Below are 19,342 nucleotides of genomic sequence, written 5' to 3'. Positions count from 1 at the left end.
CTGCAGAGGGCATTGTGGAGAGTGGAGGGCAATTGCCAGCTAGCCTCCTGCTTGCTTCAGCACTCCACCCTAGGAGCTGGGGCCAGCAGAGCAGTTACAGAAAACTCCTGCAGTAGCTGCCACAGCTCCCAGTGGGTCAGTGAATGGGATGGCCTGGAAAGTTGGGATTGGGGAAATCTGGGTTATCAGCATCACAGCTCTGCTCCTAAAAGTCCAAGGTAGGCTAATAGAGTGCTCCATCCTTCCATTAACGCTTTCCCACTGTGCCAAGGACAGAAGGATATATACTATGCAAATACTGACTGGTTCTACAAAGAGGTAGAAGTGGGCCATATTCCCTGTTGGTGCCATCAGATCCTGCAGAATGTAGGGTTTCATTTGTTAAAAGTTTCTAACCTTTACGGTTGCAATGAAAACTTCAAGGTGACCTGATGCAGTGCTGTCTTCCTGAAACTAGAAGTTCAGAGAAACTATAGCCCGAAGAGGCATGACCTGTCCCCATTCATCCAGAAGCATCTTGGCTCTCCACCCTAAGGGTAGCATTGCTAACTGTTTTAGTGGGGAGAACTATCTGACTTCTTTTAGCTTGTGGGGGGAAACATACTACCACTGTGGGTGTTTTTTCCCTGTCTTACCTCTGCTTGACAGTTGTGAGTGGATGGGGGTGGGTCATACAAAAAACACTGTGTGCGTGTCTATACTCAGTAGATAAAATAACATGGCTATACTAGATATTGGCTGCAAAGAAGTGTTGGTGATATGTTCAGGTGGATGTTCTAAGATCATGGAAGTGTAACAGGAGAGGGGCTAAAATTGGATTAGTTTGATTATGTAGTCATATTAATCTGCCTAATGAGAGAACCCATTTTTTTCCCTTTCCCTCTCTGCCGCAGCTGAAGAATAAATTTATGAAGAAATTGCCCCGGGATGCTGAGGCCTCCAATGTGTTGGTTGGTGAGGTAGACTTCTTGGAAAACCCTTTCATTGCCTTCGTCCGGCTGCAGCAGGCAGTTATGCTGGGTGCTTTGACTGAAGTCCCCGTTCCTACCCGGTAAGAGAGCCTCCCCCAGCATGCAACATAAATCAGAAAAGTGTTTTCACCTTTAAAATAATGACACCATCCCAAAAGGGAACCTTCTCCATTGCTTTCCATAATGTAACTTGCAGTGGATTTATATATTTTTACCAAGACTGTCAGAACTATGCTAACGGATCACCCCTTCTGCTGCTTAATCAAATTGGGATCTTGGATTTATTGAAATATCTAATCTATAAAAATAATCTTTAATCTATGAATATACATAAGCACATACTAATGTAACACTAAAGGGATACTATTAACTTGAAATCTGGTGGGGGGAAAGAAAGAAAGTACTACGCTCATCCTTGAATTCCCTGGTACTTTTTTCTGGTTTTATAAGTACATTTTCTTCCTCTTAAAAATGCTTTTCTCTCCCTTGTTGTTATCTCAAAGAACCCTACAAATAAAAGGGGGACAGTGAAACTGATAAGATGCAAAGGGTGAAATCCTGGCATTAAAAAAAAAAAAGTGGTGTCCTATATGAAAAGTGAATAAATTGGACAAAATATTTCAATAATAGTCATTGTAGGTGTTCTTTGTTATTAGAAGGAGTGCAGATTTTTCAGGCAGAAGTGTGATTTTTTTTTTAAAGTAACCATGTCCCTTTTTGTGTTAGAAAATGTAAGCCCTGATCCTGTAAATGTGAACATACTTAACTTCAAATATGTGGATGAGATTGCTCATACGTTTAAAATAAAGCATATGCATAAACATTGGCAGGATCAGGGCCATTAACTCTCAAAATGAAATATATGACAGTTAAGGGTCTATTCATACGCATAACAATACAGTCTTTAATTATGCAGTTACATACTATTTCTCTATGCAACATACGGCAATGTCACTTTCAAAAAGTGTAGAAACTTAGATACATGTGCTGCATTTTTTGTGTATTCCAGACAGAAACCAGAAAGTAATTAGTATTAAAAGTATATAGTAAAATGTACTTAAAGCACCAGTGAAGCATAATAAAGTTATAATCAAAAGAGTTATCTGCATACAGATTGAATTGCAGTTAAATCATAACGTTCTTTTTCAATTCCACCTCACTAGCAGAGGTGCTTCATTAATATACATTACTGAGAATACACAATTACCACTTAATACCATTACATATTAGCACCTGACAACATACAAGTGTTTTAATATCAGTTTTCAGATTTAGGTTACATTAACTGTAAATACTGAGTTTGAAATGTCCTGATAACTTTTAAAGCATTAGTGTGCAAATACCTGTTTTTACGTGGACATTTAAAATTTTTTAATGTGCATCCACTGTATGATGCAAGTAATATTTGCATAGTGCTGAGAAAGTCTGAGGATATATATATCATATGAAATGTCATAAGAGGAGACATAAAGTACTCACATGAGCAAAGAATAACAAACTATTAAGACACAAGATAAAACTGATATGGGAAGATAAATCTGTCAAAAGTCCACAGGTCTAAAGTTTATAAACTTATATTACTAACATCAGAAATACACAGAATCAAAATGGCCCATATTCAAGTTAAATAATCATGGGTAAGTGGCAACTTGTCAGTAATTGTCATGAACTGGGCTCAAAGAGATTTACCTGTGTCTGATGTTCAGGTAACATTGCTTATTAACAATGGTGCAGTGTGCATGTCTGAAATCTATTTCACTGGAGCATTAGAATGGAAATGCTAAGAAATGTTTGAGTATGTTTAATTTGTTTATATTATAGGGTATTTTTTACAGAATACATTGGGAAAAATAGGGTGGATTATTTTTAGCAATAACTGTTTTTGCTGTCTCAGCATTACTGGGTGCTGTACATTTCAGTACTTCAGTCACTAGCCTGATCCTGCTTTTATTTTTTTTTAAATACATGTCTGATTGTTTCTCAGTAGAGGTAAAATTAGACATCCTTTGTTCTGATAGTGAGAGCCGAGAAGTTGGAGGTAGAAAAGCTTAATAACCTCACGAAATTATTCCAGAGCATTATTGAAAACAATACATCCTTCCATGTTAACATTTTTTCCAGGAAATAATAATATCCATTTGCTGTCCTCCAAGCCAAATAGTAGTTGTAATCAGAGTAGGGAGGCTCATTAACTTGCTTCTGTGAGGAATGAGGAGCCATTTGCAGTGGTTGCATCCTGTGAAATCTAATAAAGGAAATCCCAGAAGAGCCCGCTCTGGCTGTGATGGACTAGCTCATCATTCAATCGTTTGTTTTAACCTCCCTGTGCAGTGAGCATGCCTGCCGTAAAGTGCACTTCAGAACTCTCAGATCCTAAAAGGTGCAATAGGTGGGACCTTTTTCTTTTTTTTTTTGGTTTCCCTTTTATGTTATCTGATAAAGACCGCAGCCAAAACTTTCAAATGTACGTGCTCAAACTTAGACTTCCTCAAGCCATATTTAGTCTCCTACATAGAGTGGCCTAATTTTTCTGAGGAGTTGGGCTGCAGTTGTACCTACACAGCAATGTAAGCCTAGGGTTAGTGAGACTCGAGTCAGCTGACCTGTATCAGGGAACCCCGGGGTTGAGCGTCTACATTGCATTTTAACCTTAAGTTAAGGATTTTCTGACCCATCTCAAACCGAGGGTGCTGGTATCCATACTGCAGTGCACAGATCCAAGTCAAAGTAACCCTGTCTGGACTTACATTGCTTTGCAAACATACCCTCTCACGGACTTCAAATGTGGTACGGAGTACTGCAGCCTAAGGCCAGTTGCTGATTGCAGTGGGAGCTGCAGCTGCTCAGTGCCTCTAAAAATCAGCCCATTTCTATTTAGGAGGCTAAACATGGAGTCAGAAGCCTAATTTTAAGCTCCCAGATTTGAAAATGTTGGTCTAGAACTGTGAGCGATGATTTATTTGGGGTGTCTGTATAATTTTGTAATTGGAAATGTATTTACCAGGTGACCCACTCATTGCTTCTTATGCTCTTAATTAATTAGCCTATTTTTCTTGAGCATCCATAAATATGTTGAGTGCTTCTTAGAACCAAGTGATTGCCCCAAGGAGTTTACAGTCAAGGATGCTGTCTTATCCTGCTCCACTGAACTCGATGGGAGCTGGATCAGGGCATAAACTGAGATCTGACACAAGTAGTGAACATCATAAACAACAACCTGGGGGAAAGCAAGGGAAAAGAAAAAGTTCCTAATAATAAGATGACATAACATGGCTACTCAGAAAAGTATGTTAGACATCTTGGTGCTTCCACTTTCAAAGCAACAACAAAGCAAATTAATCTTGATTCCCATGGACAACATATCAGCTGTAACTTTTCAAGGAGGCAGGGGGCATTCATTGAGGAGGATGCAAGCACCAAAGTCTTATGGCTTACAGGTAGGCTTTGCACTGAGCTCTCCACAAGGTGAAAAGCTAATCTCTGCATCCCTTCATCCTCATTCCTTTTCTTCATGTTGCTTTGGAAATGGAGAACAAACACATTTTACTGTATAGGTTATTTAGACTGTATCGGGCAGACTGATTGCCTGTTATGTATTGGCTCTGTATTCCTTTTTTATTGCTTCTAATTGTTGTTTGGTTTTGATTTCAGAATAATGTTTAGTTGCAGAGCAGCTGATGCTTAATGGAAATCTTTGAAAGATTTTCTATTTAGAAATCATTCTGCCTAGGCTTCGTTACTAAGAATATTTACATGAAAACAGAACTTTTGTTTAAAAGCAAGTAGGAAGAGCCCATGAGCTCTGGCTGAACAAAGACCCTGTTCTTATGCCATCTTACCATCCTTGGCAATAAAAAACAGGGGAATTGAAATCCAGATAAGGAACTGTAAGAACAGCTGTTTTGCAATAGAATGTTTTTCAGAGTTTTCCATGAGGCATCATTAGCCCTTCACCCTGTGCTGTGTCTGCCCATTAGTTTGGATTTCCCAGGCTTTTAAAATCGTGTCTATTCTGCTCACTGTTGTCTCTACTCATTAATTTTAAGTCTACAGTGCTATGAATTTCTCACTTTCACAAGCACTTATTTACCACATTTACGCTAATGACTTGGGTGGGTCTTAATGAAGCTTCTAGACTAAAATTCTGCAGATTACCTTCAGATCTCCCCCCTCTGCTGCATTAAGATGGGGGGAGATGGTCAAGAAACACCAAGAGAGGAGTTTTAAGGGTATCTGGGCGGGGGTTATCGGTACAGAACTGCATAGTCGAATTTGTGATTCTGCAGCACCATTATTATGCCTTGAAGCCTCAACTGAAATCTAGTGACTTGTTCAAGATCACACAAGAAGCTTGTGGCAGTTGAACCCTGATCTCCAGACTCCCAGTTCATTGGTTAATAATGAGATCATCCTTTTCTTTGGTCTGATTTTTTTTTTTTTTTTTTAAGTGTAGACACAATTTGTGTGTCTTGCTCATTGTTCAGAATATTAGCCTCGTCTCAATGACTGCAGCTCACTGGAACTTGTCCAGGTTTGGGGCATTCTCTGGGGAATCCTGACTCGTGGCAACAAGGGTTTACATTTCTCAGTCTCTGCTGCTGTATAACACCATGCAAGCAACCGGCTGGGTGGCATGTTGATAAGGTGCCCAAACAATGAATCTTCATGTGTGGTGAAGGAGGAAAAAACAAACAACTTCACCTGTCTGGAGTTCTCATTTCCTTCTCCCAGAGATCAACCACAAATAGCGCCCCAGCCATCAAGCAGTGTCCAGTCCAGTGTCCATCGGTTTCTGATGGAAAACTAACCCAGCTGGCCTTTCCCTTCCGCTAAGGAGGCATGTGCAATCACTTTGTTGATCAAGGGAACAAAATATATAGCAACAGTGAAACAAACTAGAAAACAACACCCTTTTCTGAAGTAACTGCCTTTAACCCTTAAGGAAATTCCTGCGTTGGCTTTTTCCAGCTTTGGCGGGAGAGGGGTTCTCCCCATGTGTGGGCAGTCCTGACTTTGTCTGTGATACTTCCTGCTCTGCCATGGTTTTTTATATATGGAGTGCCCAGCCTCCTGGATTAGCAGCTACCACACAGGGATTGCAGGCAGGCTTGGCCCAAGGACAGTGTGGCTCGCTCTTGCCTCAACCCAGTGTGGGGTCTCTACACCACATCACAAGTACATTTCCCCCTCAAATTGAACTCTGATGCTTATTTATGCCATTTAGTAGAGATTTCGGTCCATATTCTTTAGCATAAGCAGGCATGGCACCTGACCCCTCGTGTATCCCTCTAGCAAGCTGGGTTTAATTTCGGCACCAAAATCTCTGGTGTTGACTGCCACTGAGATGCACGAGGATTGTGTCCATTTACATCAAGCTGAGTTTGGTCCTTAATCTCTTGCTAGAGAGCAGTGCAGTAATATGGCTGTTGTGCCTGTGTTTGACCCCTTTTCCAGACCGAATGGATTTACAGTGCATTTGCGCTGCTATGTAGTGTTTCTTCATGAAACCCAGGATGAGACACAGGATTTGCTGAAAATTGTCTTTTTTGCAATAATTCCCATGCTCTGCTAAGTAAACTGAAATCCTAAAAACAGGTCGTCTGTCTTGTCTTCTGTTACCACGAGCTAAGGGACTGGGTTGGTAACTGGATAACAGCATCTTTCATATTGAGGTTGCATTGGATGCCAGATTGGCGTTGTCTGGCCTACATTGTCTCAAATCAGTTCCCATGGAACAGGTGGCCATATCACAAAACTGTCATCAAAATGAATGGGCATTCTTCTCAGCAAGCACAGTGGAGATGCCAGTGGTCAGGCCTGGGGATTGAACTACCCTTCCATTGCTCAGCTGTGACCCAGCTCATTCATGGGTGAGCTACAGGGGCAGGGTGAATGTAGGAAGCTAGCATTCCTGCTGCCTAGACTGTGGCTGTTCGTAGATAGACAGCTGTCAGTCTGGCACCTTTTAAAAATAAAAACATGGCTGCAAGACCTAGATAACGGGTCAGCAGGTTGTTTGTTAGCACCTCAGCTCTGGCAGCCTGAGCTTTCTGGATGCTACTTTCTCTCATTCTAAATACATGAGCAGTTATTAGAAGCAAAGGCAGAGAAGGTAATGAGCAATGATTTCATATTGAAGATATTATCAAGTAAGTGTGCACATAGTAATAAGCAATTGTTGTCCAACAGGTGTCAAATAAAGGATTAACACTTAGTATATTGTAGATAGTGATCCCTGCAATATGTGTAAATTAAAAATATAATCCATTTACATGAATATCTGCCATGAACCGTGGCTATGAAGCATTTACTATCAGCAAGGCTGTGTTGTGTATCCCCACCAGGAACACAAGGCGTGCCAGGCTCAATCAGTTTAGCTAAATTATTAAGAGTTAAAGCCTGATTTAAAAGAATAGTTTTCCTTCACACATGAGTAGCTGTCCTGGATGCTGAATCCTCCAGATATTTCATCCCCAGAGAAGCACTGATGAGCAAATGCAGTGCAGTGTGTTTCTGAGCTCTGTGGGATTGATGGCTCTAGAAAGGAAATATTAGATGTTTTCAAGGATATTGTTTTTAATAAATAATTTAAGAAATTGAAAACAGTTTCTTACCATCACAAATGCACCCCACACTGCCCTTCTAGCTCACCTGCCTTACCTGGCCTGGATGCCTGCTGCTCTCCTTCTAAGGTGACCTCAGGAGGCCAGTCTGCTTTGCTGACTGATGGATGAGGAGAGTCGTGGTCCCACCCTTTTTGGGAGCACAGGGGAGCTCTGAGGGATATGGGAGTGAGCAGTCCATGCACCCCTCCCTGAGCACAAGGGCTAGAATTCTGCCTTGCTTGGGTTCCACAAATTGAGGGACTCTCTTTCCATCCCTTCTCCAGCCGTTGCAGTGACGACACCCATCATATACAGGATTATCTAGGAACAGGAACAATGTTGGGGAAGTATTTAACGTAGCTGTCCTTCTAAGGGAATTTAGCAGCGGGAAACAAAAAGGGGCCAGCATTATGTGACCATCAACAAGCGCTTTCCAGACTTCCAGAGGTCTGCAGAGTCCAGTTTGGGAACCTCTGGGCTATATCACACTTGGACAGTATTGCATTTTAGCTGCTGCCTGCACTTGGCTCATGACTTAGATTGCATGGGTTGCTGCTGGGGGCCAGACCCCTCTGTGTAGTGCCATCACAGCACTTGTCTGATGAAGAAAATACAAAGAAACCTGCTTGATATCTGAGCCGGGGTGTGTGTGTGTGTGTAGTGACCTAGGTCTTTAGAGGAAAGACTCTGAGGACCACATAAACGGAAGGAAGAATTTGATCCCCTAATTTGCTAGTGTAGCCAGTTTTGATTATCTGAAGTGTGTGAATCTCAGAGGAAGAAATACATTAGTTATGCTGTTGACACAAAGGCCTTTTCTCATTCCTCCTGTGGGCCAATGTCCTATGAAGGGGGCTGAGCTCCCATTGAAATCAGAGGGAGCTGAGGTGACTCTGCAATTCTGAAAACCCAAGCCATACGCTTAAAATAATGCATTTTGCAAATTTTCCTGGATTCCTCATATTTCCTGCAACTTTTACCTGAATTTACTGTACACTGAAACAAGATTCACCTTGGTTCTTTGATTAAATACAACTGCGTTGTGGGTTTAGAGTGAGGTCTTCAAATGTGCCCAGTGCTAGCCTACGTCTGGTCCCGTTGAAGTCCGTGAGAGTTTTACCACTGACTTCAATGGGAGCAGTTAGGTCAAGGTGGAGTGCTTTTGAAAATCTCACTCTTAATATCTGATTATATCGTGGGTGTTTTACAGGGAAGTGGAATGGATTGCATCTCTAACTACTACAGTATGATCCTTGTAAAGATGAATCTCTGTGTTCACTCCTTTTATTTATTATAGATGGATTTGTGGTACAATGAGTAAATGATGCAGTTTGCTATCCTGAATGGTAACGATCCGTTTGTTTTTGGTCAGATTTCTATTCATTTTGCTGGGTCCGAAGGGAAAAGCTAAGTCCTACCATGAGATTGGTCGATCCATTGCTACTTTGATGTCCGATGAGGTAGGCATCTTTGCATATACCATGTCCAGTTGTTTTCTGTTGTTGTTTCATCGACCTAGATGGTAGCCATCCTCTTCTTTTTCTGTATAGTAACTTTTTGGCTTCCATATATCAGTATCGTACATGAGGCTGCTTCCGATGGCAAATTGGGTGATGGATCCATGAGTGCTGAATTTATGTACAGCTGAGATATCAAATTCTGATTATCTTTAAATTCCTTTTCTTAATTATTTAATCTGCCTCCACGCTTCTGTAAATGTGTAGAACTAGAATGTGTTTCTTTTCTGCATCTTTACCTGTAATCTGTAATTCTTTCAAATACATTTGAGTTAACGTATAAACTGTGCTTCTTTATTCACATTCCAAGATCACAGGTACCCCACAGCAACTCTGACAGTGCATCTTATTGTCGAAATAGTTACACTCAGCATGTGGTGCCCTGTGTCCCAGAGCACTGCTTTAACTAACTAATAATTGTACACTACCCCTTTGTACCTAGTAATTACTTTCTAATAATACACATCAATAATGTGACATGATGCTATCTGCATTAATCTAAACATCCTTCTTCACAGTGTCTCTTGGCCTCTGCACAACTGTATTTCACCAACATCTTAGCATTTTCTCTTTCTTCTTGTGCTCCTTTGTTCTCTGACAATTCCCTTGGTTTCATTTACCCACTTCAGACTCTCTGCCTTTTATTATATTCCACCCCTGTGCTCAGAACAAAGTGCCCTCTCTCTCATTCTTCCAATGCTTCTTTACAATCCACCAGTTTTCAAGTACTTCTGTATGCTGATCTCCCCCCTACCCCCAACCTGAATTGTCATTCTGGAAGGTTCAAAATATGTTTATGAAAATAAATCTTAGTATTCTTTTGTCTCTCTTTAACCACTGGCTACAGCCTCACTCATTTACTTCCAGTTGGCCCAACTTGGTATGTCTCACTAAATTATTTCCCTGTGTTGCAGGGACCTTTGACAATGGTGCACCTCAGTCCCTCTGTTCTCTGCCTATGGCCCACAGTGGTTTAGTCTCCTGTGGGCTGTAATACTCTGGTCTAGTTTCAGTTGTTGGTTTTAGTGTGTGGATGCTGGGTTGCCTGTGATATGCAGGAGGTCAGTCTAGGAGAGCTGGAGGTCTCTCGGGTCTTAAACTCTCTGACCCTAACAGTAGGGGTGGCTAGAAGACATTTCATTAAAAATACTGAATAAAATGTTGAAGTTGTTTCTGTTTCATAGGGTTCAGAACTGACTCCCCCTTTCTCCTCCCCCCCCCCTTTTTTTTAGTTTGTTTTTTTGGTTTCTTGACATTTTTAGTGACTTTGACTTTTCCCGACCCCACACAAAGTGTTACTGAAATGTCTGTTGAAATTTTTTGGTGACTGAAAGCTGGCTTTGTGGCAAATGAAAAATTTTGCTAACATTTTTCATAAAAACGTTGTGAAAAACAAAGTACGTCAAGAAAGTCACATTTTTGGGGGGCAGTTTTTGTTTTTTTTAAAAAAAGGCCATTTTTGTTTTAAAATCTTTTCGTTCAAAAAACTTTTTGGCCAGCTTTGCTCGGCGGTTCGTATCTGACTGGCCCAAGCACCACTGATATTATCTTTTTGTAGTGTGTTGAGTGGGAGTTGATTAAAGCTTTTCTGAAAGATCTGTTGTAAGTCTTGGCTGTAGAAAATTGCAAAACTCAAATTGGTTAGTCTCTAAGGTGCCAGAAGTACTCCTTTTCTTCTTGCTGCATTGAGACTTTTGCTTCTCCTGCAGGTGTTCCATGACATTGCCTATAAAGCCAAAGACAGGCAGGACCTGATCGCTGGAATCGATGAGTTCCTGGATGAAGTCATTGTGCTTCCACCTGGGGAGTGGGACCCAGCCATCAGGATAGAGCCCCCCAAATCTCTCCCATCTTCTGATAAAAGGTAACAGCAGGGAGTAGCAGGGCTGATGTCAGTGACAAGAGAGTAGGATATTCTGGGCCAGCATGTTAACTAGAGAAGATGAAAGGAGTGCGATAGGTGGAACCCAAGAACATGTGTTACGTTAAAGCAAGCGATGTTTATGTAAGCAGGGCTGACTCCCATTCTCAGTTATGAGAGTGTGCAGGGCAACTGGGGTTGAGTATCTTGAGGAAGACAGGCCAGGCCACGTGGGTTGGGTCCACAGCATTTACTCTCTGAGCTTGAGGAACGAAAGCAGGTAAATGAGGGTTGCAAGTGCAGTAAGTAAACATTGCAGTGGGAGGGGAGGGCAGTAGGGGGGTGGGGAGGGAGCAGAGGAGTTGTCATTTTTTCCCCTTAGCATTGAATTTTCCACATGAGACGATAGAAGAGAATGTGCCTGAAAGCAGTGTCTGAGAATGTTGAGTTATGCTGTAATTTCAGGTCTTTGCTAATAGTCCTGTGGGGAATGTCCCTGCAGCACTGTGCTTGTACCAGCAGTTCAGAGGGAGAATGGGGTGTCCTAATACAGCAAGCCATTTGTAACTGTAGTTAAGCTCAATATTGAATTTTATTTTACAACTTCCAGTATGCAATGAGTTAATCCCTTATTTGCAGCATGCCAGTCTGGCTGCTTGTATAGCAGGAGCATTCTGTGTTCATAAGGCTTGTGTGATGGAGCTGGGTATAGATTTGCGTCCTATAGTGTGTAACACAGTGAATCCTCAGTGTGACTTGTCTTTCTGCATAGGAAAAACATGTATTCGGGTGGGGAGAATGTACAGATGAATGGAGACACGCCTCATGATGGGGGCCATGGAGGTGGGGGCCACGGCGACACTGAAGAACTACAACGAACTGGCAGGTCAGTGATGAATTCTCTGACCTGTTCAGCATGATGCTTTGCCCTTTTATCCCCTTTAACTTTGCATCTTATAATATTGCTCTCACCTGCTATACACATGGCCATCACTTTCAGAAGTGACCTGTGATTTTTGGGTGCCCAGCTTGAGACGTTTTAAAGGATCCCGAGGACCAGCAGACCCCTTCAAGGTGTCTTAGATTGGGACAAACAATGAGAACTCCCAAATTGCTAGTCACTTGTAAAATGCTTGGCCTATGGATGTGTGAAATTACGCTGATTGTTATGAAGTACGTTCATCCTAAATACCAATTCTTTTCCATTCATATTTGTGGAAATGTTTTAGCTGTTTGCAGGCTATCACAAGTTTATACAATAAATGTTCAAAGCCATCAATTGTCAATAAAAGAGAGATCCTGTTTCCTGACATTCCCATTACAATGTAGAAGAGCTCAAAAGAGAGATTTAATAGAAACAGAGAAGGTAATGTTGCATGAGGCCTGATTCCCTGTTCTGTTACTTCAGTTTTGTGCCAGTGAACTCCATTGGTTTCAATCTAATGTAACAGAACATAGAATTAGGCCTGGTTCAGTTCGGCAACTCAGTGTCAGTGTAGTGTTTTACTGTAATTGAGAGGTGTAGCTCAGGGAGATATCTCAAACTGTTCTCTTTTCCCACTCAGTAGACTGCCAGACTGGATGGGAAGCCGAAGTAACATTCCTCAGTTTTTGAGATGATGGTTCCAGGCTATTACTATTTCTTAGCAACATGGTGCTTTATAAAGTGCTTTGAGGTCCCAAGACTATTCCCAAATATAAAACTTTGCTGAGATAAAGTTAAGGTTATAAGTTAGATATCAGTTAAAACATTATTAGAATGTTTGTAGGTATTAAAAGTAGTAATAATAATAAAAAGCTGAAAGCCTGCCATTACAAGTTAGAGTTAATGTTCCTTCTTAGAAAGGCAAGAAATCCATGTTGTCACAAAGAACCATAACAGTAGTCCTGTGTGCTTGTCTTCCATCACATCTCTTTAATGTGCCATGTCTGAATCGCCTGAGAACATTACAGATTTGTTATCTTCCAATCAGTAAATAGTTTGAAAGGTAGATGGGTCAAATGCAATTATACCGATGAGGTTGTCTTGGTGGTGGACTATATGTGAGAGGATAAGAAGTGAGATTTGTGCTTCTCATGCTGACTGTGGGTGATTGAAGCCAATGGGCTTCGGTACCAAAGTCACTCTTGTAGTGTGACGTTACTTACCCTATCCTCTGTAGAATGCCCACCGGAAACTTATACAAACCAAATTCTATTCAGTTCCTGATTATTTAAGAAGAATGTACTTCCTATTGCTTGAGTGTTCCTTGCCCTCCAAATCAAGGAGGAGCCACTGGACTTATGACCCCCTCTTTCATTTGTCTGTACTGTTTTACTCCCAATTCTACTTCTGGTGAATGTTTTGAAGCATCTTCCATTTAGCGGTTATGTGGCTCAAACACCCATTGATTTATGCCTTATGTAGAAATAACTGCAATGACCCATATCTTTTTGGATTGCATAGCCCCTTGTTTCTGATAATGTCTCTGATTAGTTGCTCATCATGATAAATGTTATTGTAAGACTTTTTTTTCACTTTCTTCTTCTCTTGCCTAATCCTCAGATTTTGTGGTGGTTTAGTCAAAGACATAAAGAGGAAAATACCTTTCTTCGCCAGTGACTTCTATGATGCTTTAAATATCCAAGCTCTTTCAGCCATTCTCTTCATCTACTTGGCCACAGTGACCAATGCTATCACTTTTGGAGGTCTGCTTGGTGATGCTACAGACAACATGCAGGTTAGAAATAATTTCAAACTCATACAAACAATGCAGGCCCAAATTTCCTCATTTCGAGAGTAACAGGGAAGCAGATGGGCCATGTATAAAGATTGGTTACTTAGCACAAGATTTATCCTGCTGCTCTAACTAAAACTGACCTCACTTCTGTGCCTGTTGTTGTACTTTGGTTCTTTTAGCAATTGCAGATGCAGTTATATTAAATTGTGTTCGAGCAATAGGTAAGAGAAAGGGGGGGGGGCATTTCTGTATCAAAATTACTGGTGCTCTTCAAGTGTGCTAACTGGTTTTGTGTGTTATTTAATTTGAACTAGGTGTATTAATTCTGATTCACATTTTCCATGTCCTCAGAGCTTAACAGGGCATGTTCTGCCTGACGCTTAACTTTGTTGGGTTTTCTGCCTGTCTCAAAAAAATACTTCTGTGCGGTTGTCCACTGGAAACAGAAGGGATAAGGAAGTAGACTGAGGAATTGTTTAGAATGTGTTTTGAGACAGACACTACAGACAAAATGTAAGCCGTTTAGAATGATTAATAAAAAAGGGTCAAATATGACGCTTTTACTGGATACTCAGGCAGTTCTCCATTGAAGTCAGTGGGAGTTTTGCATGAGCAAGGATTAAAGTGAGAGTGTTAGGATGTGGCTCGATAATATAAGAAGTCCAAACAAAAATAATTGTATGTTAACTTTACTGTCTCTTGCTTATCTGAGACCTAACTGTGCTTACATTTCAACTGCGCTTGAATTCTCCTTTGGCCTTTTTCAAATTGAAAACCCACAAATATTTATTTTATTTATTTAGATTCAATTGCAATTAAATAATTCCCATCGAGCAGCTCTGAGTGCCCTAACAATAATTAAATTTACAATAACAGTAATGAATTTATTGATTTAAAAACAAACAAATACCAAGGGGTGCCTAGCCAAGGTTCCAGACTCCCCTGCCATAAATTACAGAACCAAATAAAATACAGCAGCCTGTAGAACATCAAACTTCCTTTCTTCATACAAATCTGACTAACCTCCAAAGCCCATCTCCACAGCAGGCCCATAGGGTAAATTGATAAGAGAAAATAGATATAGAAGAGAAGGACCCACAACCACCAATGATAATCTTTCTGTGGCATATGCCCACTGGATCAGAACAAATAGCCCTGCTCTGCTCCAGAAGAAGGTGAAATTTCCTGAAAAAAGGGATGCTGATATCCCAGAGAGTTTAATGCACTGGAGAAGAATATCAGCACAGCCATTTATTTAACTCAGGCGAAAAACCTTTGAGGTTAATGCTTAACTTTTTACCTAGGGAACAAAAACTGCATTAGCAACTTAAATGCTACAAAATTCAGAAATCCACATGAAGGTTCTTGATGGAAAATGCTAATGACCATTACATATAAAAAGCCCCTCTTACCTATTAAACCGTGTCACATGTTCATTACAGATAGATTTCTGGAGAACTCATAGATTTACCATTCCTTTAGCAAATAAAAAAGTAACATTTTGGGTAAGCAAAACAACAGCAGCAATAACTGTGTGCTATCCATCCTTTGAGGACTGCTACTGATGTAAGATTGTGATACTTTGGGTAAGTTTATTGTGCTTTCACAATGAATTTTGATAACTGGGCAATAACTTCTCAGTGTTGGGTCTGATTGGGTCTGGGGCAGAGAGGTATGTCCATTGCCACTCTGCTCTGAGGTTTCCATCAACAGAAGGGCATCTCCAGAGCCTCCACAGAAGACCCATATGTGGGAGCTGCTGAGGAGATGCATTGCATTGGCTACCCCGGTCATACTCCCATCCCACACTTTGCTGTCCACCTTTGGGCCTACTCTGTCCCCAGGCAGCGTGTGTCGCCATTTTTTGTTGCCTCTGCCTTTTCCCTGGGAGACTTTCTGCTGCCTGGGGCCCAGGCTGTGAGACATTGAAACAAAGCAATGATAGAATGTGGGAAGTTTCCAAGAGAAAAGTTGATCATCTTTATTCTCCAGTAGGGGCCCTCTGTTATCTTTCATCATATTGAGACTGCCAGGTGCAGAGAGTGATAAATAAACACATTTTGTTTAACACCTTGTGGGCTGGGCTAAAGGTATTCTTTCAGGAACCTTGTGAACCTTCTTTATATCTGAGCATGTTGCCTTCCTCTGATTTAATCTGGAATTTGTTTGATGAACGTGACAGTCTTTTGTCTCTGAGAATCTGAAGCCATGATTGGGCACGAGGGGCGGGGTGAAGGAGGACATAGAGGGAAGAAAAGAGACTTCGGTGCTCTGGTTTATTGCTTGCTCTGTGTTATACCTAATTCAGCTGTGACAAAGAAGATGCCCCTAGAAAGGCAACAGCTACCAGATTGCACTTTTCAGTGCAAAATAATTTACTTCTATTTTTGAAAAAGGAACATGCTAGTATCCTGCATTTAAAAAGACTGGTTTAGTCACACAGCAGTTCTGTGGCAAACATAAATGAAATGGAACGTCTTAGGACAAAACTCCAGGAGAAGCAGAGAGAACCCATGACTGAGTCCTGTGAATGCTTTCTCTTGCTTGTTTGCTTGTCTTTCAAATACCTCTTTCACCCTTTGCATCTTCCAGAGCTGGGAGAGCGCCCTCAATGTGTGGAGTGGCCTTGTTTACACTGGCACTTTTTAAAAACCTCTCTCACCACTGCACTTCTACACGTGGTAGCAATGGTGGGAGAGTAGTGTGGTTAGCCATCATTAGATTTGATTGGAACAGGAGTGGACAACACGGTGGTATTAACACCAGCTACCTCTCTACACTAATGCTGCCACCAATGAAATCACACCAGGGTTCATATACTGTTGGAGTATTTTTAGAAAATTGCTAGTGTGGACACAACCTCCGATATCCGAAGTGTAAATCACTTCTCCAAGTGTTCTCTGCCTTTAATAGATTTCCCAAGTTATCATGAGTGAGTACTGGCAAAACTCAGAAGACCAGGATCCCTTCCAGGGATTTGTATGAAATTCTTAGCTACTACACACAATGCTAAGTTTAACATCTCTAGACGGTGTCATCACTGGCTTGATTTCCAGCATGCAAACTGAATGGGAAAAAGTCTGCAATCCTACTTAATTCCACCAGAATTCTGTCTTGCTGTCTGCCTGGAGTTGGAGAAGAGAAATAGAAGCAATCTGAACACTTGTTCTCATAAGTTCCTTTGGGTCATTCTGTTGGAGAGTATGTCCCCAAAGTCTGATAGTTCACTTTCTCCCTCTTTTAAAAAAAAAAAAACTTCCGTCTTCCTTCTCCATCCAGCGAGGACTCTGCTAGTGCCTGGCAAAGCAGATTGACACCAACACCTGCGTGGGGCAAAGTCAACATAGACATTACCCCACAATGCAGCCTCTTATCTTTTCAAAAACTAGGTTCATTCTCTGGGCTGCTCCTGCTTTGCAGATTCCCTTGAGCAGCACCACACAGGCCAAGGAGTTGTCTGAGATCCATGCTTGCCTGTCTCTTTTTATACTTGGAGATTGCTTCTGTCTAAATGAGCGGCTGGGAAGCTCACCAAAACAGAAAAGGACAACAGAAGCCACAGCTGGTTTTGGCTCTGGGAAGCAAGAAGGGAGCTGATGGTTTCTGCTTTGAATTAAAGCAGCCTCACCCTGACCACAATCTTCCTGAGTTATAGAAGTGTAAAGTATGGGGAAATGGCCTGAGATTGCTTTTTCCAAATCTCTTTTACTGCTCAGTGAGTAACCCTCTTTCACAGTACTCTGACCCTCTGAGCTGTTCAACATCTGATTTGATCATTCTCCAGTCAGACTTTCAGCCACTCTCTATGCACACATTTCAATGCACTCGGGGCTTTCCCAGACAAATGCCTTTTGTACTGCAGAAACGGAGCACTGACACTGCAAGGGATGTTGCATGTACTATGCACACCAGCCTGGGTTGGTAATGCCTTTAGTAGATTTAGACTTTTAATTTTATTTCACAAATTTGGCACAAAGCACAGGAAAATCATTACTGAGATTGTGCCACAAAAAAACACCACTCTAATAGACCGAAGCTGCCCAAATCTGCCTGGGCATCATATATTGGTGGATCAAGAGACTAGAGAGTCTCAGCAGACATCCCAAAGCAGTCTGTCACCACCTCCTCACACTTCAGATAACCTGCAGGCTGTCGTTATTTGAAAAGAGTGGTGCATCCACTGGTCAAATAGTAGGATTCCACATGAAGCAAAATGCCACCTTCCAGTTCCCTTGGCTGCTTTGTAATGCAGAGGCATAGTGGAGCATTCTCTGTGCTCAAAGTTTCTTCAGTTACCAAGGAGGTGATTTTTTCAAAAGCAAGGAGCCCTGGCCCAACGTTGTTCCTCCTGAAGTTGATGGTAATTGATGTCTGTGGGTGAAGAGTCCTTTTGAATGAGTGCTTTTGAATACCCCACCTAAAACTTCTAAAGTTTCTGAAGTGGCTACAGGTTCATTTACTTCTCAGAAAGTGCAGATCTAATTGAGCAGATGTCAGCAAGGCCCTGGGCCACTTTGAGTAAATATTTGGAAGCTTTATTTTCAGGAAGAAACCTTTAAGTATGAGCAATACCTTTTATTATCAAAACCAGAAGTGTTATGGGTCAGAGACTGCTGTGGGAATTGATTCTTCAGAAGAGAGAGGTTCCATCTGTCTGGGTTACCTGAAAAGAGGAGATTTGGTCAGACCTTCAGCTGGGGCATCAACTTGGTTGACTCCAGTGGAGCTATGCTGTTGTACACCAGCTGAGGATCTACCCTGAGAGTTTTCCAGTAGTTTGTCACCAATACAAACTATGTTTCAGGAAGTGAGATTCATGTATATTGTTACAATTTATGGCTTTTATTTCTTGTGGATAGTTAAATAATATCACAGGGCCTGATACTCCGAATCAATGTTTATCATCACAGTTTGTATTCTTTGACCCAGAAAAGAATAGCAGATATGCAATCTTTCTTTGGAACCTTGCATCAAGGTTTTTGTTTCTAAGAAAACACACTATTCTTAACTACAGCCATGTTAAGGAATGTTGAGGAAAAGAAATTCCAGATGTGTTGGAATCCATGCCGTGGGCTGTGATGCTCTTGTTGTAATTAGTGCTGAAGGAGAGAAGAGGAGTTAGTTGTACAAATGCCATTCCTTCTGTTGAGAGGAATTGTATCATTCTCACGAGCTGCTCAAAGGAAATGGACAAAGACTCATAAATTCCCGGGACCCCTTGTAATGGCCGTCTGCTTTTCAAGGAGTCTTGCAATAACTTGCAGGACTGGGCAATAATGAAGTCAGAGAGTGCAGCCAATAATGCCTGCTATTAGCATCATTCTAGAGGCTGGACACGTTTTATCTGTGGAGTCATTCTGAGGGAATAACAGTGGAGTCCCATGTTGCAATGGTTACAATTAGTGCTCAGAGTATAACCACACTGTAAAGTGGAACTATGAATGAGACATACAAGCGAGGTCCTAATCCTGCAATAGGATCCACTAAGGTGAACAGTCCAATTGCAGGAGCTAGACCATGACTGCTATTTATGTGGGCAGGGGCAGAGATGTCATGATGCTTGCTACAGAGTTGAATATAAAAGCTAAAGAACAGAATTGCTTTATAACTCAAGTAGACATTATTTTAATAAGAATCTTCCAGGCATAAGAATATTTCAGAATTTCTA

The 19,342-nt window shown here is 41.3% G+C and overlaps 1 protein-coding gene across 7 annotated transcripts in view; it reads left to right on the top strand.

The window, feature by feature from the left end:
* Positions 1–19,342, top strand: part of SLC4A4 (solute carrier family 4 member 4) — a 261,671-nt gene that overhangs the window by 168,401 nt on the left and 73,928 nt on the right. For all 7 annotated transcript variants that reach the window (XM_073340388.1, XM_073340382.1, XM_073340384.1 and 4 more), the window contains 5 exons: positions 894–1,051; positions 8,949–9,036; positions 10,803–10,957; positions 11,727–11,840; positions 13,500–13,674. In XM_073340388.1, coding sequence (XP_073196489.1) covers positions 894–1,051; positions 8,949–9,036; positions 10,803–10,957; positions 11,727–11,840; positions 13,500–13,674 — 690 coding nt within the window. The remainder of the gene's footprint in view (positions 1–893; positions 1,052–8,948; positions 9,037–10,802; positions 10,958–11,726; positions 11,841–13,499; positions 13,675–19,342) is intronic.

This window comes from Lepidochelys kempii, chromosome 4, assembly GCF_965140265.1.
Source record: "Lepidochelys kempii isolate rLepKem1 chromosome 4, rLepKem1.hap2, whole genome shotgun sequence".
Taxonomy (NCBI): Eukaryota; Metazoa; Chordata; order Testudines; family Cheloniidae; genus Lepidochelys; species Lepidochelys kempii.
Note: the sequence above shows the minus strand (reverse complement) of the source record. Positions and strands in the feature narration are given on the sequence as shown.